Source organism: Phacochoerus africanus, chromosome 12 (assembly GCF_016906955.1).
Source record: "Phacochoerus africanus isolate WHEZ1 chromosome 12, ROS_Pafr_v1, whole genome shotgun sequence".
Classification (NCBI taxonomy): Eukaryota; Metazoa; Chordata; class Mammalia; order Artiodactyla; family Suidae; genus Phacochoerus; species Phacochoerus africanus.
This window is the reverse complement of record NC_062555.1, coordinates 24,583,188-24,602,218: the sequence shown is the minus strand read 5'-3', so window position 1 is coordinate 24,602,218 and position 19,031 is coordinate 24,583,188. Positions and strand designations below refer to the sequence as shown.

The 19,031-nt window shown below is 39.3% G+C and overlaps 2 protein-coding genes across 4 annotated transcripts in view; one reads left to right on the top strand and one right to left on the bottom strand.

Moving 5' to 3' along the window:
* Nucleotides 1–348, bottom strand: part of CNST (consortin, connexin sorting protein) — a 91,051-nt gene extending 90,703 nt beyond the window's left edge. The window contains exon 1 of one of the 2 annotated variants that reach the window (XM_047754596.1): nucleotides 143–348. The gene's annotated coding sequence lies outside the window, so the exon portion shown is untranslated. The remainder of the gene's footprint in view (nucleotides 1–142) is intronic. The other variant, XM_047754597.1, reaches the window with a different exon arrangement.
* A 178-nt stretch (nucleotides 349–526) lies between these two features.
* Nucleotides 527–18,011, top strand: TFB2M (transcription factor B2, mitochondrial). Of its 2 annotated transcripts, XM_047754598.1 has the most exons (8): nucleotides 527–951; nucleotides 2,061–2,149; nucleotides 5,732–5,885; nucleotides 6,910–7,058; nucleotides 9,584–9,673; nucleotides 12,486–12,548; nucleotides 16,064–16,212; nucleotides 17,047–18,011. In XM_047754598.1, exons 1-8 carry the CDS (start codon nucleotides 645–647, stop codon nucleotides 17,222–17,224), a joined length of 1,179 nt encoding a protein of 392 aa, XP_047610554.1. In that variant the 5' UTR covers nucleotides 527–644; the 3' UTR covers nucleotides 17,225–18,011. The 2 variants fall into 2 exon arrangements, with proteins under 2 accessions (XP_047610554.1, XP_047610555.1); XM_047754599.1 differs by lacking the exon at nucleotides 9,584–9,673 and having other exon boundaries at nucleotides 17,047–17,448.
* The last annotated feature ends 1,020 nt before the right edge of the window (nucleotides 18,012–19,031 follow it).

The window sequence follows — 19,031 nt, the reverse complement described above, 5'->3', positions numbered from 1 at the left end:
GCGCTCCACCGCACCAGGAGGGCAGAGGCGGCTCCGCCGCCGGGGGAGGACAGCACCGGGGGAGGAGCGAGTGGGTTCCCAAAGGCTTTTCCCAGGGCCGCGAGCTGGCCGGCCCCCTGCGTCCCACTCTTCCTCTCCTCACCTGGGAACGGGAGACGAAAGGAGGGCTACCACCGGGCGCCTGGTCTGTTTCCAGCCCCGCTCGCTGACATGGCGGCCGACGAGCTGTCACAGAGCTTGCTCGGGTCTCCCGCCTTTCGGGTGGAGGAGACACCTCTTGCCTTCCCGCCCCGCCTCTCTCTGCGCACCCCTCCCGGCGGGCGGGCTGGCGGCCGGCGGCCCCTGACCGCGGAGCATAGAGCGCGGCCGGCTAGAGAGGAGGTACAGAGGGCTGACGACCATAGAGTACGAGCCCAGCTACCTCCGGCCGTCCACTCACAACCCTCGGGCGTCTGTGCCGGCACGGAAGCGGAAGTGACGTCAAAGTTACACCGGCGAGGTCGCTCGCACGCACAGTCTGGAGTGTTTACTTCCGCCGGCGTAGTCCCGGGATCAGGAGAGGTTGCACGTGGGTCGTCCTGTATGGAGTTCGTCAACGTTGTAAAGAGCCCGGGTGACTTTGGGACGAACCTTAGAGGGGGACAATGTGGGTCCCATGGGCGGGGCTTCCACCACGGCTAACGCTCTCAGCCTTGACCGTCCCTGGGCGCTTTTGCACTTTGAGGTTCGGAGCGGCAAGGAGGAAGGATGTTCCGGCGGGGCACCGCCGTGCCTTGTCTGATTTCCAACCGAAGCTGGTGCCCCGTGTGGGTTTCGGGAAGTCGTCGCGTGTGTACAAGCACAACTCAGAACCCAAGCGGTACATAACTAATCCAAGAGTGGCTGAGAACTTGGTGCGGATCCTGCGAAGAAAACGAAAATCTGGCCAGCTCTTCCTGGAGTGCAATCCGGGTGAGTCCTTCATGGACTGCATTTTCTTGGATATTCACTTCTGCAGATCGTCTAAAACAGGATTTGAGCAGTTTATATGGTCTTTGTTAATCATGACACCACAAGATACTTCCGTAGCAGTTTGCACTTTGAAAAGTATTTTGATAAAAGATGTGCTTCTATTTCCCCGTCTTCCCAAAACAAGTTTTATCTTTTCTGTGCATCTTTTATAAACCATAGCAGGATACTGGGAGCACAAGATTTATAAACTTGACAAAGGATTTTTTTTTAAAGCACTATTTCCTATCATGAGTTCTGTTTAGGTCTGGCAGATAGCCTGAAAGTGGTAGGCTAAAGGCAGTCTTTTTTGGTTTTGTTTTTTGGGATTTTTTCTTGAGAGATAGTAAAACATCGTGATTAAGAGTGCTGATTTTGGAGTTCCCATTGTTGCTCAGCAGAAACGAATCCGACTAGCTAGCATCGAAGAGGATTTGGGTTTGATCCCTGGCCTCGCTAAGTGGGTCAGGAATCCGGCGTTGCCGTGAGCTGTGGTGTAGGTCGCAGACATGGCTAGGATCCCACATTTCTGTGGCTGTGGTGTAGGCCGGCAGCTACAGCTCAGATTGACCTCCTACCTGGGAACTTCTATATGCCACAGGGTGTGGCCCTAAAAAGACAAAAAAAAATAAAGGGGACAGGCTTTGCAGTCTTCAATGGAATAAATTCAAAGCCAAGGAGCGCTACTTAACCAATTGTGATGTTGGAGTCAAGTGACTGTATTTAATTCCCAGTTTCCTTATATATAGTACTTATACTCTGGGGAAGTTGTGAGAATTAAAATTAGATCATACAGGGGTTCCCACCATGACTCAGTGGGTTAAGAACTTGACATAGTGTTTGTGAGGATGCTGGTTCAATCCCCCGCCTCAGTGGATTAAGGATCCCGATTTGCTGTGGTTGTGGCATAGCCCAGCAGCTGCAGCTCCAGTTGGACCCCTAGCCCGGAAACTTCAGGCATGGCCATAAAAAGAAGAAAAATAATTAGGTTATCCAGGTAAAACATGTGATTTCTTTATATTGAAAGAAATGTTTCTTTTGCAAATAAAGTTTTCATTTTGTTAATGTATTAGGTCCTGGATTCCTGACACGAGCATTACTTGAAAGTGGTGCCAGAGTGATTGCCTGTGAAAGTGACAAAGCTTTTATTCCACAATTGGAGGTATAGTTTTGTTTCTAGAAATAACTTATTGTTCAATCAGCTACCTTTGACTGGTTTAGGTAAGCATAGTTTATCTTCAAAGAATTGTTTTCAGGGGCCATGCCTTAAATATATTGCTCCCAGGGACTAGGACATAGTAAATATCAATGTTTGTTGAATTACTAAAAGACTGGATTCAGAGACTTCTTTTTCTGGTTCTATCTCTGCTACAGATGGATAACTTTGAATAAAATGTTAAATTGGTATCTCAAGGCTTGTTTTGTCATCACTAGTAGACTATGCTGTGCCCCTTCTTTCTTAAGGCTTAGAACTAAGCTTAGAGTCCAGTTGGAGTAAAAGATTAGATGTAAAGTGCTAACATAAGACTGTGGTAACTCTGGGTTTAGAGTTCCCCAGGTAAGAAAGAATTGATACATTCAGATAAAATTTCATGGACTAAAGGCATTATCCAGTTGGATTTTGTAATGAATTTGGCTTCGTGTATAGCAGACAACTTCACATAACAGTTATGTGGAAATTCCTTGCCTCATTGCCCGCCTCTTTTTCTTTCTCTTTCTCTCCCTCCCTTCTTCGTACATCTTTCCATTCAATTCAGGAAGCTTATACTTCCTTGTGCCAACTTCCTAAAACCATGTTAAATGGTATTATCTGAAACCACAAGATTACAACAAAAAATGATGAAATCCAGGTTGGTTTTTTTTTTTTTTTTTTTTTTTTTTTTTGCTTTTTAGGGCCACACTCTCGGCATATGGAGGTTCCCATGCTAGGGGTCGAATCGGAGCTACAGCTGCCGGCCACAACCACACCAGATCTGAGCCATATCCTTATATGTAACCTATACCACAGCTCACAGCAACGCCAGATCCTTAACCCACTGAGCAAGGCCAAGGATCGAACCTGCAACCTCATGGTTCCTAGTCGGATTCGTTTCTGCTGTGCCACAACAGGAACTCCCAAATCCAGCTATTTTTAAATAAAACTGTGTAATTAGATTGTTATTTTTTCCACAAATTAAAAAACCTAGAGTTTAGCCAGGTTCTTTAATTGATGTTAAATCTGCTGGAATGCCAAAAACGTGGAGAAAGAACACATTAAATTGTTCAAAGATTCAAGGTCATGAAATGACTAAGTAAACAAAGCCATTTGTAATTTCAACCTGGAAATTAAAAGCAAGATAGCTCTTATCTTGGTCTTTAAAAAGGAAGCCTAGTTTTGAAGATTAATCTACATTTTACAAAATAATTAAGATGGCATTAAAATGTTCTTCTGTTTATAGTTGGTTATCCTGTAGCACCATAGTTGCTTTCCTGTAAGATCAAGATAACAACAGTCTTAATTTAAAAACAGTTGATTCATTGGGGAAATAAAAAGAGGGTTAGAGGCTAGGAAATTCCTCACAAACAGTATTTCCTACCGGAACATCAGTCATAAAATGTTTCTAAAGCTGATGATGTAAGCACAAAGTTTAAACGTCATTGACTAAATCCAGTCTTTGATTAGAACTAGTTTTTTCTCTGGTTAAGGCTTTTCTAACTCCTTATTCCCTCCTCAGCATAAGCGAGCTGAGCCTTTAGCACAATTTCTTTTACCTATGTCATAAAGTGAAAAGACATTCGAAGTTTTGTGTGAATTCATGTATTTGCCAGAATTAACAAAGAATTTAAATAGAACCTTTGTGTCCCTGAATCAGGACCTTAACGTGATGATGCTCTTACCAGACAGTATTTCTAGCCACCCTAACTAATGCTCTCAGTTTCGTTCCTAAAAACTGAAAGGATTTTCAAGGATAATGCTTGACTCTGGGTTTTTATCTGAATTTAGACTCTCTCTCACCCTACTCCATTCCCGAGATAAAATTCCTGGGACTCCACATTAACAAGCAGCAGCAGTTTGTTTTCCTATCTGGATGTGCAAAAGATACACATGTTGCAAATTGTGTTCTATAAGAGTAAGTCATGCTATATCTCATTTGGATTGTGAAAGCTATTGCTGCAGAAATAACTATATTTTCAGTTCAAGAGACATCAGGTTTTGTGGTAAACTGCATCATACTTCAGCACATTTATGCCTTTAGTCTAGACTACTCCACGGACTTCTCTGTTCAGGTCTGCAGCTTCCTCCTACCTAGCATCTCCACTTGGATGGTCCAATAGCCATCTCAAAATTAACAGGACCATAAACATGATTTCCAGTTGCAGTCTGTTCTTTTCACTTGTTTTTTTCTCAAGGGTTCTCTTGAGAAAAATCATTCAAATTTACTAGATTTAGAAATAAAATCATATTTATTGGTTGAATTCTAAGTTAAGAAAACTTTTTTTTTAATTCATAACTTTAAATTGTGAATTCATTGAAACCTCGATAAATACCAGTACAATTTTTTTGTGCATGAGAATATCAGTGTACACATCAAAACATTGCTCTCTTCTGTTTGATTTTGTTGTAACTTGGTATTAAGTTTGTAGAGTCTGTAGCTAATACTTCCTCTCACTATTGTGTTCTCTAGCCCTACTGCCAGGTGTAGGGCAGTAAAAAGATTTAGGTATATTGGATGCTTCTGGTGGCCTTTTTTTCTATAGTTGCCTCTGTTTTTAGAAAAAGTAAATGATAAATAGAGGAAAATGGAGAGTACCTTACACACTGAACTAAGTTCACTTGGTGAAGGACCAACTAAACTGTTCTGGATAAAAGAAATACTCTCTTGGATCTATGTGCCCTTCACTTTAATGTAATTAATATTTTCTGTTGTAAAAAATTTCTCCCATGTCTAACCAATGGAGTGCAGCTCTGAATAATAGAAGCCATTGAGGGAAAGTAAAGAAAGTAAAAGGATAAGTAATAATTTGTTAATGTCACTTTGTCACATTGATTGATTTCTATTAACTGTTACATTTTGGGGTATGTTAGTAATGTTTTCTTTACTTTTTTTTATTTTTTTTTGTCGCTGTTGTTGCTATTTCTTGGGCCGCACCCGCGGCATATGGAGGTTCCCAGGCCAGGGGTCGAATCGGAGCTGTAGCCACCTGCCTACACCAGAGCCACAGCAACGTGGGATCTGAGCCGCGTCTGCAACCTACACCACAGCTCACGGCAACGCTGGATCGTTAACCCACTGAGCAAGGGCAGGGATCAAACCCGCAACCTCATGGCTCCTAGTCGGATTCGTTAACCACTGAGCCACAACGGGAACTCCTACTTTTTTTTTATTTTTTATTTTTTAGGGCCCCACCTTCGGCATATGGAAGTTCCCAGGCTAGGGGTCAAATCTGAGCTGCAGCTTCCGGCTTACACCATAACCACAGTAAGGCCAGATCTCAGCCTCATCTGTGACTTAAGTCACAGCTTTCGGCAACGCTGGGTTCTTAACCCGCTGATTGAGGCCAGGGATCAAACCCACATGCTCATGAAGGAGTTGGGTTCTTAACCCACTGAGCTACAACAGGAACTCCTGTAATGTTTTGCTTCATACCTTTTTTGAGAGAGTAATATTTTTCAAAGAATTAGTTTTTGAAATAAATCTTGGAATTGTTACAAGGTCTGCATAACACTAACATTTCTAAACATGTTATCTCTGTCTCTCTTTAGGATCTAGGACAGAAGCTGGGTGGAAAACTAAAAGTGGTCTACTGTGACTTCTTTAAACTGGATCCTAGAGGTCATGGAGCCCTAACACCTCCGATCATGACTGCAGAGACACTTTTTCGGAATTTGGGAATAGGACCAAATCCTTGGTCAAAAGGTGATTTTTGTCATTCAGTAAATCAGGTACCTTATAATTTGTCAGCTTTGTATAGCAGTACACCAGATATAAAGTTTATGGTCAGTTGCTCTTAAATTGAATATGGTTTTTCCCTCACCTCGACACACAGCGCTTTTATAGAAGCTAAGTTATGGATCAAGGAAAGATGCTAAGGCTTGGTTTTAATTGAAATAAACTTAAAATAATATACCTAATAATTTGGTTTGACTCAGTGAAGTATGGTCATGGAAACAGTGTTAAGAATTTATTTAGGTGTTCTGGTCATGGCGCAGCGGAAACGAATCCAACTAGGAACCATGAGGTTGCGGGTTCGATCCCTGGCCTCGCTCAGTGGGTTAAGGATCCCGTGTTGCCGGGAGCTATGGTATAGGTCGCAGATGTGGCTGGGATCCTACGTGGCTTTGACTGTGGTGTAGGCCAGCAGCAACAGCTTTGATTAGACCCCTAGCCTGAGAACCTCCATGTGCTGCAGGTGTGGCCCTAAAAAGACAAAAACAAAAAAAAGACTTTATCGAAATACTTTTGCTAATATTCTTTTTTTTAAAAGACTTCCAGCATTTTATTATTTTTTTGCTATTTATATAATGATTTTTTTTTCATTATAGCTGGTTTGCAGTGTTTTGTCAATTTTCTATTGTACAGCATGGTGACCCAGTTACACATACATGTATAGATTCTTTTTTTCTCATATTATCATGCTCCATCGTAATTGACTAGATATAGTTCCCAGTTCCTGCTATGCAGCAGGATCTCATTGCTAATCCATTCCAAAGGCAATAGTCTGCATCTATTAACCCCAAGTTCTTAGTCCATCCGGTTCCTTCCTCCTCCCCCTTGCAACCACGAGTCTTTTCTCCAAGTCCATGACTTTGTTTTCTGTGGAAAGGTTCATTTGTGCCATATATTAGATTCCAGATAGAAGTGATATCATATGGTATTTGTCTTTCTCTTTCTGACTTACCTCATTTAGTATGAGAATCTTTTTTGCTTATATTCTTAACAGGTGCCTCTTTTAAAGTAGTTGGCGTCCTACCAACTAGAAATGAGAGAAATACACTTTGGAAGCTCTTACATGATCTGTATTCTTGTACTTCTATATATGAATATGGACGGGTAGAAGTAAACTTGTTTGTTACCGAAAAAGAATGCCGGGTAGGTTATTAACAAGTACCTGATTTGTTTTTTTGTTTTAAAAAAGTTCTGTGATTTTTTCTCTGAGTTGTCCTAATCCATGTGCTTTTTATTTGGGTCATGATGTTTGAGAGTACTGCTGAGGTGGCTTTTTCAGTTTCTATAGCGCACTCTTTAGATTTTTTTTTTTAAGTCTTTTTTGGTGTATGTGTGTTAAAATATATGTAACACATAGAGTTTACCATTTTAACAGTTTTTATATATGTACAGTTCAGTAACAAGTCTTTTTACCTTGTGGTCCAACTGTTACCACCAACCAGCTCTTCTTCAGAACTTTTTCATCGTTCCACACTCACACTCAGCGCTCATGAAACACTAATTCCCTGCACCCCTGGCAACTGCTGTTTTACTATGAATTGTTTGTGAATTTGACTAGTCTAGGTACTTCATGTAAATGGAATCATACAGCATTCCGTTTTGGGTCTGGCTTATTTGACTTAGCCTAGTATCTTTAGGGTTCATCCAAGTTGTAGCATGTGTCAGTATGTCATTCTTTGTTAATAATAATAATATGCTGAGTAATATTTCATGGTACATTTACACCACCTCAACACCTTTTGTTTATCCATTTCTGTAAATGAATATAATTGACGTGTAGCACTGTATAGATTAAAGGGATATAGCATAATATTTGGACTTACATATGCCATGAAATGATTACTATATGAGTTTGGTGAACATCCATCGTCATATACAGATACAAAATAAAATAAATATTTTTCCTTGTCATGAGAGCTCTTCAGATTTACTCTTAACAACTTCCGTATATAACACAGCTCAGTGTTAATGGTACTAATCATGTCATGCGTTACATAACTGGACATCTATACCTTTTGACCACCTTCATTCAGTTCCCCCTCCCCTCCACTCCCTGCCTCTGAGAACCACAATCAGGATCTTTTGTTTTTTGAAGTATAATTGATCTAAACACTATGTTAGTTCCTGCTGTACAACATGATTATTTGATTATTTCTACCTTACAAAGGAATCACCATGATAAGTCTAGTTACCATCCGTCATCATGCAAAGATACTACAGTGGTTTTGACTATGTTTCCCACCCTGTGCGTGGCATCCTCCTGGTTCATTTATTTCGTAACTAGAAGAGTATCTACCTCTATAGTTCCTTCATCTGTTTCACTTACTCCCCCATCCACTCACCTGTAGCAGCCTTCTGTTTGTTTCCTGTATCTATGACTGTTTCTGTGTTTATGTGTTTTGTTTTTTAGATTCACATATAAGTGAAATCATGCTGTAGTTATCTTTGACTTATTTCGCATAATACTCTCTGGGTCCATCCATGTCAAAAGTGGCAAGATTTTAGTCTTTTATGGCTAAGGTATATATGTGTGTGTGTGTATATATATATCACATCCTCATCCATTCGTATGTCATTAGACACTTAGGTTATATCCCTTTCTTGGCTATTGTGACTAATGCCCTAGTGAACATAAGGTTTTACACTACTTTTTTATTCTCTGAAATCGAAGGGCCCCCTTAAGTCCTTGAGAGTTGTATGTCTTTGCTGTCCAGAGTGCTTCATGTTATTAGTCTTTTAATGCAGTATAACCCGAAATCCCTGTTTGTATGTAGGAGAGCTCTGAGTTGGGAGGGAGGTGGAGGCAAGAAAGGAAGGGATGATTTCCTCACTGAGATCCAAGTCGTAAGTAAATATTGACTATCCCTGGAAAGAGCAGGAGACTCAGATCCTTGAGGCTTTACACCCATGAGAGAATGAAAGGAAGTGAAATAGAAAATGCTTCATCAGGTTACATCTTGCTCCTGGGAAAATGTTCTAATGTTTCTTTTACCATGGACCTTGTCACATTTGGTTTCTTCTCTCTCTAGTGCCCTCTCATTCAGTGAGGTGACCTCCGAGCTTCCAAGTGTCAGCCTAAATATTTCTTGACTCAAAATTTAATAGTCCAGCTAATACATATTTCTAACACAATTACCATTCTCCACAGTAATTACACATTTTCGTTTCACTTTTTTGTTTTATGAAAATTTATGAGATTATATAGTTAAAGAAAATCTCAAATGCATTATATTTTAAGTGTGCATAATATATTTCAGTATGAAAATTTTAAGAATTTTTCCTCTTTGAAATAGTTGTAGTTAAGATTTTGCATTTAATTCTAATTTTCTTTCATTTCTAGATAGAATTAAGATCCAACTTTTTTTTTTTTTTGTCTTTAGTGCCACCTCCACAGCATATGGAAATTCCCAGACTAGGGGCTAAATCAGAACCATAGCTGCACATAAGCACAGCAACATGGGATCCAAGCCATGCCCGCGACCTTCACCACAGCTCACAGCAATGCCAGATCCTGGACCCACTGAGCGAAGCCAGGGATCAAACCTGCATCCTCATGGCTCCTAGTTGGGTTTGTTACCAATGAGCCACGATGGGAACTCCCAACATTTGATTTTGATTAATTGACTATAGCTATGTGTAACATGTACCTTCTGTTTTCTTTTTACTAGAAAATAATGGCAAATCCTCAAAATCCAAACTTATATCAAGCACTAAGTGTACTCTGTCAGTTAGCTTGTGGGATTAAGGTCCTGCATACGGTAAGTAAAAGCCTTCTAAATTTCAGCAGAGGACTTCATCATTTTTCAAAGAAGTTAGATTTCTGTAACCAGTAAATGGAGAAAAATTAAAAGATGAATTTTTTTTAATTTTCCCCAAGTGTTGAAGATAATAGAGCAAGGTAACTTTGTGCTGATATTTTTCTGTCAGAAATATTTATATTTTTCTCTGATTGTAAAAATAATATCATTATAAAAATGCGAGACATGTTAAAGAAAAAAGAAGAAAAGTCTTTTAAAATCATCACTGTAGGAGTTCCACCGTGGCACAACGGGATTGGCATGGTTTCTAGCCCTGGCCCGGCCCAGTGGGTTAGGGATCCAGCATTGCCACAGCTATGGCATAGGTTGCAACTATGGCTTGGCTCAGATCTGATCCCTGGCCTAGAAACTCCAAATGCCATGGGAGTGGCCAAAAAAAAAAATACATACACACATACATGCAAAAAAAAAAAAAGTTAAAAAAAATCATCGCTATAGTTCTACCGCCCAGAAATCACTGTTGACATTTGATAATTTTTGATAAAATTTGATAATTTTTCCTGATGGGTTTTTTTTGTTTGTTTGTTTTTTCTTCTTCCCTTTATATAGTGAAGAGTGTATTATCTTATTTTCATTTACTAGGTAATAGCTATTTTTAAGATTTTTTTTTCCCTCTACCTAAACATTTAAGTTTTTAATGGTTACTCAGTACCTCATTATAGAGCATTGCCCTTTTTAGTTTATTTCCTTAGGCAAGATCACAGTTGTCTAGTAGAAAGGTAATACAAGCCACATGTATAGTTAGCTATACATTTTCCAGTAGCCATGTTATGAAAAGTAGAAAGGAAACAGGTGAAATTAATTTTAATATTGTATTCAACCTCAATTCAAAATATAATTTCAATGCATAATCAATATTTTAAAACTAGTTATCGCATAATTTATATCCTTTTTTGTGTGTGTACTAGAAGTCCAATGTATATTTTAGTTAAAACATCTCAATTCAGACTGGACATATTTCATGTGTTCATTAGCAACATGTGACTGGTAGCTACTATTTTTTAGGAGGGCTATTGATCTTAATAGAGGTCTAAAGTACCGGGGAAAAATGATCAATACTACTTTCATATTGTAATTTGCCCATTAGCTCTCTTTTTTAAATTTCAATGAGTATAGATTATGAGTACAGACGAGTACAGATTTACAAGGTTTTGTTAATTTCTGCTCTACAGCAGAGTGACTTAGTTATACATATTTTTTCATGTTCTTTTCTATTATGGTTTATCAAAAGATACTGGATATAGTTCCCCGTGTTATACAGTAGGAGCCCATTCTCTCTTTTATTTTAGTAGACTAGAGTATATATCAAGTAGTTTTTATAAGGTATATCATTGTGTTTGTTATCCCCTGTTCTTCCAAGGTTATACTGGTTTAATTTAAAAAATTTTTAGAGTGTTTGTCTATGTAGACTCTTCATTGCTTTTGTCCGGAAATACAGTAAGACCTTCAGTGCATAATTAGTTGTTGGAATATTATTTAATTTTAACTTTTGTTCTGATTCTGTTTTCTTCCCTCCAAACCATATCAGGTGGTTAGATTGGCTCTCTCTGTTCCTTGTCTTTCTTATCTATAATGCTTTCATCCTCTTTTCTGTATTCCCAGAAATCTTTTTCACACTTAGCTTTCTGCCTGTACTTTACATTGTGATCTTGGTACGGTAGTTCTTGGTTTCCCTAAAATCTTTTCTTAACTCCAAGGATCTCTCCTTCTGTGAGCTTTTCATCTCAGCTCCTCTCTCCTCGGGGCGTTTGCCTAGTTTCTTCATAGAAGCCCAGTGAGGTTTTCAGGATAGTTGTCTTTTTCTGCAGTATTCGTTTTTAAAGGCCCTATGTTGAGTTTTGCTATTTATTAGCCTCCAGAAAGGAGAAATCTTTCTGGACCCAACATTTTTAACATTGGTCCATTGTGTGTCTACACCTGGAGGGTCCATTGTGTATCTACATCTGGAGGGTCTATTGTTGAACTCAGTGCCCAGAGGCCTGCAGATTTTCCTCTCATGTGGATTTGGTGGATGGAAATAAGGTCTCCTCTGTGCCCGCTGCTGGGGATAGACCAAATGGGGGGGGAAGCTGTAGTGCCCACTGCTTGCTGCTGCTGCCGCTGCTGCTTTGCCTTCCTCTACTTAGCGATGTTCCTAGAACTGCTGAGAATTTCACAGATAGGCAGCAGTGCATTTTTATTCCACTTCCATTGCTACTGCAGTTAGTATTAAATTAGCTTTTCTACAATAGGCTTTCAAACCTTAGGTCCAGTATTGTACATTTTAGTCTCTTCAGTCTGTGTTAAAAGCGGTTATTTTGGAATTTAATGTGTGCATGTGTGTACATGTAACTATCTTCTGGTTGATTCATCTTTTTTTTTGTCCTTTTAGGACCGCACCCGCAGCATATGGAGGTTTCCAGGCTAGGGGTTGAATCGGAACTGTAGTTCCTAGCCACGGCCACAGCCACAGCAATGCGGGATTTGAGCCATGTCTGTGACCTACACCACAGCTCACAGCAATACAGTATCCTTAACCCACTGAGCGAGGCCAGGGATCAAACCCATGTCCTCATGGATGCTAGTCGAGTTCGTTAACCACTGAGCCACAACAGGGACGCCACGTGTTGTTTTTTCTTAAGTTCAGTTAGACTAGTGATTTGGATTTAATTTCGTTCTGTTGTTCAGGCAAGACATCTATAAAGGCAGTAATATCGTAGAGTACTTTGACGAAAGAGAATTAAAAGAAATGTTTTGTTTATCTTCCCTCAAGGAGCCTTGCTCATCATTCAAAACATTTATCCAAAATGGGCAGCTGGAAAAGAAGCAGCATAGGGTAAGAAAGAATGAATACCTTTCCCTGTTTTCCTCTAAATGAAACATCCTTTGTTTTCTTTTACATTATCTGGAAATTTTTGATTTTAGAATATCTTGAAATTTTTAAAATATCTTATTGCTTTAATAAGTTCAAATTATTTTGAAAGAGAGTTGTATTTTTTAGCCCTTTTATACAGTGCGTGCTAGCATAGTAATAGGCCTAAACACCAAATCTGACTTCTGTTTTTCATCTTTTGAAAGGAAGATAACTCTCAAGTTTGGAAAATATAGTCATTTTGATATTAACCTAATTTGATCAACTAAAAGGTTTTATACCTTATTAGTAAATCAGATATGTAGTGTCACTACTTAGGGTGGTTTATTTCACTAACAGGTACATCTTGTGTCTAAGCTTAGGGGTGAGGCTTTAATTTTTGTTTATTTTTTCCCTTTCTAAAGAACCAAAGTGATGATATTATAAATTTGTGATTCTCCATTTAGATTATAATAGGGCAATTTACAGTGAAATTGTAATCAAGTAGCTAAAGTGTCAGCAACAAAGTTTGTACTCAGTTCAGAAGTGCCACTTCAGGATTCACTGTTAATGACGCCATAATCTCCACATATTAGTTCAGTCTGAAGTAGTTTGCTTACAACTTTGTTTCTTCACTTGCTCTTGCCTCCAGAGGAAAAACAGAAAATTATCAATTTAGATGTATTCTGATTTTATTTATTTGTTTTTATTACTCATTGGCCACACCCTCAGCATGTGGAAGTTCCTGAGCCAGGGAACAAACCTGCAGCACAGCAGCAGTACAGGCTGCTGCAGTGACAATACCAGATCCTTAACCTGCTGCACCACAAGAGAACTCCAGGAGTATTCTGATTTTAATGTGATCGGTGATTGTAGGATTTTAGTTCTCCTTCACCATCCAGAAACATAAGTTACATAGGCTCACAAAATAGGAGTAATACATTTTGGCTTGATGCCACTAGGCACTTATCCAAGTGATCTCAAAATGAATAGCTGCATACAGCACACTTTCTCACTTTCTCAATGACAGTGTCAAAAGCTAACACATATTTGGCTAACATAATTATATAAACTTTTAGGGATGAAGATGAAATAACCAAATGTTATGTTTCATGAGAGAATTTTATTCAGGTATTTCACGTGTCTTTGATATCAGTGTGTTCATAATTGCTACAGAGGCACTTGGAGACATTAAACAGTTTTTTAAAGCACATGATCTTCATTTCTATCCAAGTGGTTTGAAGTTTCCACTATTTTTTTCTTTTTTTAGGGCCAAACCTGTGGCATATGGAGGTTCCCAGGCTAGGGGTCTAATCAGAGCTACAGCTGCTGGCCTATGCTGCAGCCATAGCAACGCCAGATCTGAGCCCTGTGTGTGACCTACAACACAGTTCATGGCAATGCTGGATCCGAGCCGCATCTGCAGCCTACACCACAGCTCACAGCAATGCCAGATCCTTAACCCACTGAGCGAGGCCAGGGATCAAACCTGCAACTTCATGGTTCCTAGTAGGATTCATTTCTACTGTGCCACGACAGGAACTCCAAGTTTCCACTTTCTTAAAGCTATATTTTTGTGCTTCCACTGGAACTTTTTTCCTAAGCTATAAATAGTCATTGAACATCAGGAAAGTTTTTTTCTTCCCTATATCTGTAACTCTAAATCTATTTACAAGGTGCTTTTCATTTATTTATTTATTTTTTGCTTTTTAGGGCCACACCTATGGCATATGGAAGTTCCCATGCTGGGGGTCAAATTGGAGCTTTAGCTGCCGGCCTACAGCACAGCAACAGCAGCACAGGATCGGAGCTGCAACTATGATCTACACCACAGCTCACGGCAATGCAGGATCCTTACCAGGTGTTCTTTAAAGTCACCGTCAAAAGATATGGTAACAACAACCTATAATGCTTTCTATTGTGAGGCTATTCCTATCCCTGATTAGTATTTACAAAATAGGAGTTCCTGTTGTGCCTCAGCGATAATGAACCCAACTAGTATTCATGAACATTCGGGTTCAACCACTGGCCTTACTCAGTGAGTTAAGCATCCAGCATTGCCGTGAGCTGTGGGGTAGGTCGCAGATGTGGCTTGGATCTGGCATTGCTGTGGCCATGACTGTGGCTGGCAGCTGTAGCTCTGATTTAACCCCTAGCCTGGGACTTTCATATGCTACACGTGTGGCCCTAAAAAGAAAAAAAGAAAAAAACAAAACAAAAAAAAAAACCTAAATGTTTGTAAGTGTTATTATCGTCCTCTTTTCCTTTTTCTTTCTTTTTTTTTTTACTGATTTCTTCAGCTATAGGCATTCAAAACTAAAAACCAGAATTGATGGAAATTATTTTTGGACAACATGTCTTCCAAAAAACAGTATTTATGTTTAAATATGCATATTATACTTACTTATTTTAACGTAAATAAGAGATTATTAGCTAATATGTGAGATTTCCTAAGAACTGAAACATAAAGCTTCCTCTTCTGAGGAATAATTTTAGGGGAGAAGATATCTTAACTTTTCATTAGATCATATACAGTTTTATTTTAATCTGTATAATACTTTATACCAGCACATGCTGGCAAACTTTTTGTGTAAAGGGCCAGATTGTAAACATTTTATGCTTTGCAGGCCATATACAGTCTCTGGCACATGTTCTTTGTGGGATCATTGGTGTTTGCTTTTAAAAATCCTTTGACTGTAAAAAACCATGTTTAGCTCCACACTCTATAATTTTTAAAAATCCAATTAAAAATGACAAGTCAGTTTTTCTTATCCATAGGATCTGGTATTACATCTCCAATACAGAAGAAACTCACTATATGTTAGTATTCAGTTTATGATTTCATTTTTTTCCCTGCTTACAAGTTAATAAGCCATCACTCTTTCATGGATGCTGGCCAAAGACACATTTTCCTGGATCAGTCAAAGGATTTTATTGGTCCCTAAGTCCCATGGAATAGTGTAATATTGTTGCTCAGTTGGATGGATGGTGCGCATACAGTGAGTTTGCATTGCAACTGAGGAGCACAGAGTTGGGGGAGTCCACCACTTTTATAGCAAATATTAAGGAAGCCCACTTTTTGTGCTGTAGAGAGACATTCTTTTATCCTTCAAGGCGGCTCACTGCAAACAACCCTGAGAAATGTCCCAGGGTTGGCACATCCACCAAGAACCTATAGAGAGGGAGTTTCCACTGTGGCACAGCAGGTTAAGGACACAGCATTGTCTCTCTAGCAGTACAAGTTTGTTCCCTGGCCCGGCGCAGTGGGTTAAGGATCCCGAATTGCCACATCTGTAGCATAGGTTACAGCAGTGGCTTGGATGCAGTCCCTGGCCTGGGAACTTTTATATGCCACAGGTGTGGCCAAAAAAGAAAGAAAAGAACCTACAGAGATAAACAGGGTCTATTGTGCCTGCCTCTTCCAAAATGTGGCTTAAGTATGTTAGCAAACAATGATATATATTTTATGACTAACACAATTTATTTTCCTTTCTCTGCAGGAATCAGAACAAAACCTGTGTTTTATTCAATTGAGTCCTCATAGAAATTTATTTGCAAGAACCTTAACACCTTTTAACTATGATGTGTTTTTTCACATGGTAAGGCAGTGTTTTATGAAACGCAATGCCATGCTAATAGACCAATTACGGTAAGTAAAAAGAGTAAAAAGTTATCCGCTTAATGTGAGAATTATACTTTTGTGTTAGAGCTATGTTGTTTTGTATCTTCGTTAACAGAGTGAGGTAACATCTTTTCGCTTGTGTATTTCTTCAGAATACCTCTTGCTGGTACACATTTTGAGGAAAATGTATTTTCCACATAAGCTCCTAAGCCTAATGGTTTTTTTTCCTTCTTTGAAAAAACAACCGGGAATGCCTGCAAGTTGTTTTGTCTTTGTTAAACGCCCGGGATTAAGGTACCTGAAGAACTGGCGGGCGTGGAGAAAGTTAGCACTCCAGCATAGCCACCATCTCTCTCTCTCGTCATTGCCTGTCCCCAGTGGTTCTGCTTCCTAAGCAAAGTAGTCACAGATCATTATATCCCCCTGGTCCTCCTGCTCTGTATATTTCTACCTAGTCGTATAAACTTACACTGTTATTACCTGCTTCGTATCGCTATAATTTTTATGTAGGGCTGATGGGTACAGTTCTGTACGTCATGCATTGTACTGCGTCCTCAGTAGCCCATAGACAAAGTACTGTCAGAGGACGGGCAAAATGTTAAAATAATCCCGACACGACGGGAACTCCATTAGGACATGTTTTTAAAGCCTAAATCTGCTCTTTCCATTACAGGCAAACTGTAAAATTTTAGGAATAGACATATTTAAAGCTGTATGTTATACTCAGGCTCTTTAAATAAGATTAATTGTATATAATAAGTTAGGCATTTTAAATTGGGCTTAGAAGCCACCTCTAACACTATTGACTGACGTTTGTTATGAAAAAGAATTAAGCATATTTATTTTGTGTTTATTTTGCAGTTCATTGAGTCCAATTGATGCATTGCATATAATGAACCAAATGAGAAAAAAACACAGTATGAAAATAGTAGATATGTACCCTGAAGACTTTCAGCGTCTCTTTGAAATTATAGAATGTTCCAAAGATGGTGCCTGTAGGTGGCTATATGATGACTTCATGGAAGATACACTCACATAGGAAGTGGACTGCTAAGCCATTTACTGGAGCTTTTTGTTTATTTGGAAATTATGACACAAATGAAAAAGAACCGAGCTGGAAAAGCTCACAGCCTTTCAACAAAAGATAACTTCTTGTTTTGCGCAACTGAGCAGATAATTTCTTCTGCAGTTGATACCATTAGTGTATTGGATGAAACAATAGCTGCTGTTTTATTTAAACTGAATAAAATGAAGATTTCAGTTCATTGTGGATTTGATCAAATTAGATTTGTCTTGGAGCTCCCAACATGGCTCAATGGAAACGAATCTGACTAGCATCCATGAGGATGTAGGTTTGATCCCTGGACTTGCTCAGTAGGTTAAGGATCTAGTGTTGCCATGAACTGTGATGTAGGTCACAGATGAGGCTTGGATTTGGCATCACTGTGGCTGTGGTGTATGCCGGCGGCTGTAGCTCCAACTCAACTCCTAGCCTGGCAATCTCCCTGTGCCATGTGTGTGGCCCTAAAAAGACAAAAAAAGATTTGTCCTAAATTCCTATCTGTTATAAGCATACTGGTAGTTGTAGGGTATTACGGGATGAAATTTAGTTTTAGAAATTCTTTTGGCTAAATACTGTACATTGTATTAATTTAAATACTCTATTTTCACTGTAAATTTTTATATCCTCCCAGGGTGGGCTGGGGGTCAGAAGAGTTTGTACATGTTAAACTTAGGAAGTAAACTGATTTAAGAGGTTTGTTTTACTTTTCAGTGTGTTGAGATGTATTATCAAGTATTGTACAATTAAATTATTTAAATTTTAATATGGCTTAAATGTTTTTAGAAATTAAAATATTTTAATAAGATTTTGTGACTTTTTTCTCTATGCAATGAAATGTTAAATTGACCCTAACTTATTCACTTTAAATTCTGACATATGGGAGTTCCCATTGTGGCGCAGCAGAAACGAACCCAACTAATATCCATGAAGATGCATGTTCGATCCCTGGCCTTGATCAGTGGGTCAAGGATCCGGTATTGCTCTGAATTGTGTTGTAGGTCTCAGACACAGTTTGGATCCCGCGTTGCTGTGACTGTGTCGTAGGCTGGCAGCTACAGCTTTAAATCGACCCCTAGCTTGGGAATTTCCAAATGCCACAGGTACGGCCCTAAAAATTCTGTCATGTATAGTCAGGGTGATTTGAGTGAGTAATTCTGTCTTTGTTATTCAGAAGCCTTCATGCATTTTTGTTCTGTCAACAAAGTTCAGGAGTTCCTGTCACGATACAAAAGAAACAAATCTGACTAGGAACCATGAGGTTGCAAGTTCGATCCCTGGCCTTGATCAGTGAGTTAAGGATCTTACGTTGCCGTGAGCTGTGTAGGTAGTAGATGCGGCTTGGATCTGGCGTTGCTGTGGCTCTGGCGTAGGTCGGCAGCTGTAGCTCCAATAAGACCCCTAGCCCGGGAACCTCCATAAGCCACAGGTGCAGCCCTTTAAAAAAAAAAAAAAAAAAAGAGTTTAGCATAGAAAATAACAGATAATAACTAACATTTAGTTGTAAATGTTGGTATAGGAATTCCCTTGTGGTGCAGTGGGTTAATAAGGATCCGGTGTTGTCACTGCAGCAAGTCAAGTCACTGCTGTGGCTTGGGTTCCATCCCTAGCTGGGAAGCTTCCACATGCTGCAGGTTCGGCCAAAAAAAAAAAAATGTTGGTGTAATATATTATTTTCTACCACCACTCCCTCATGTATAGGTAGCCAGAAGCCTCTTCTATCTTCACTCTGCATTCAAGAAACTAGAGTTTAGGAGTTCCTGTCATGGCTCAGTGGTTAAGGAAT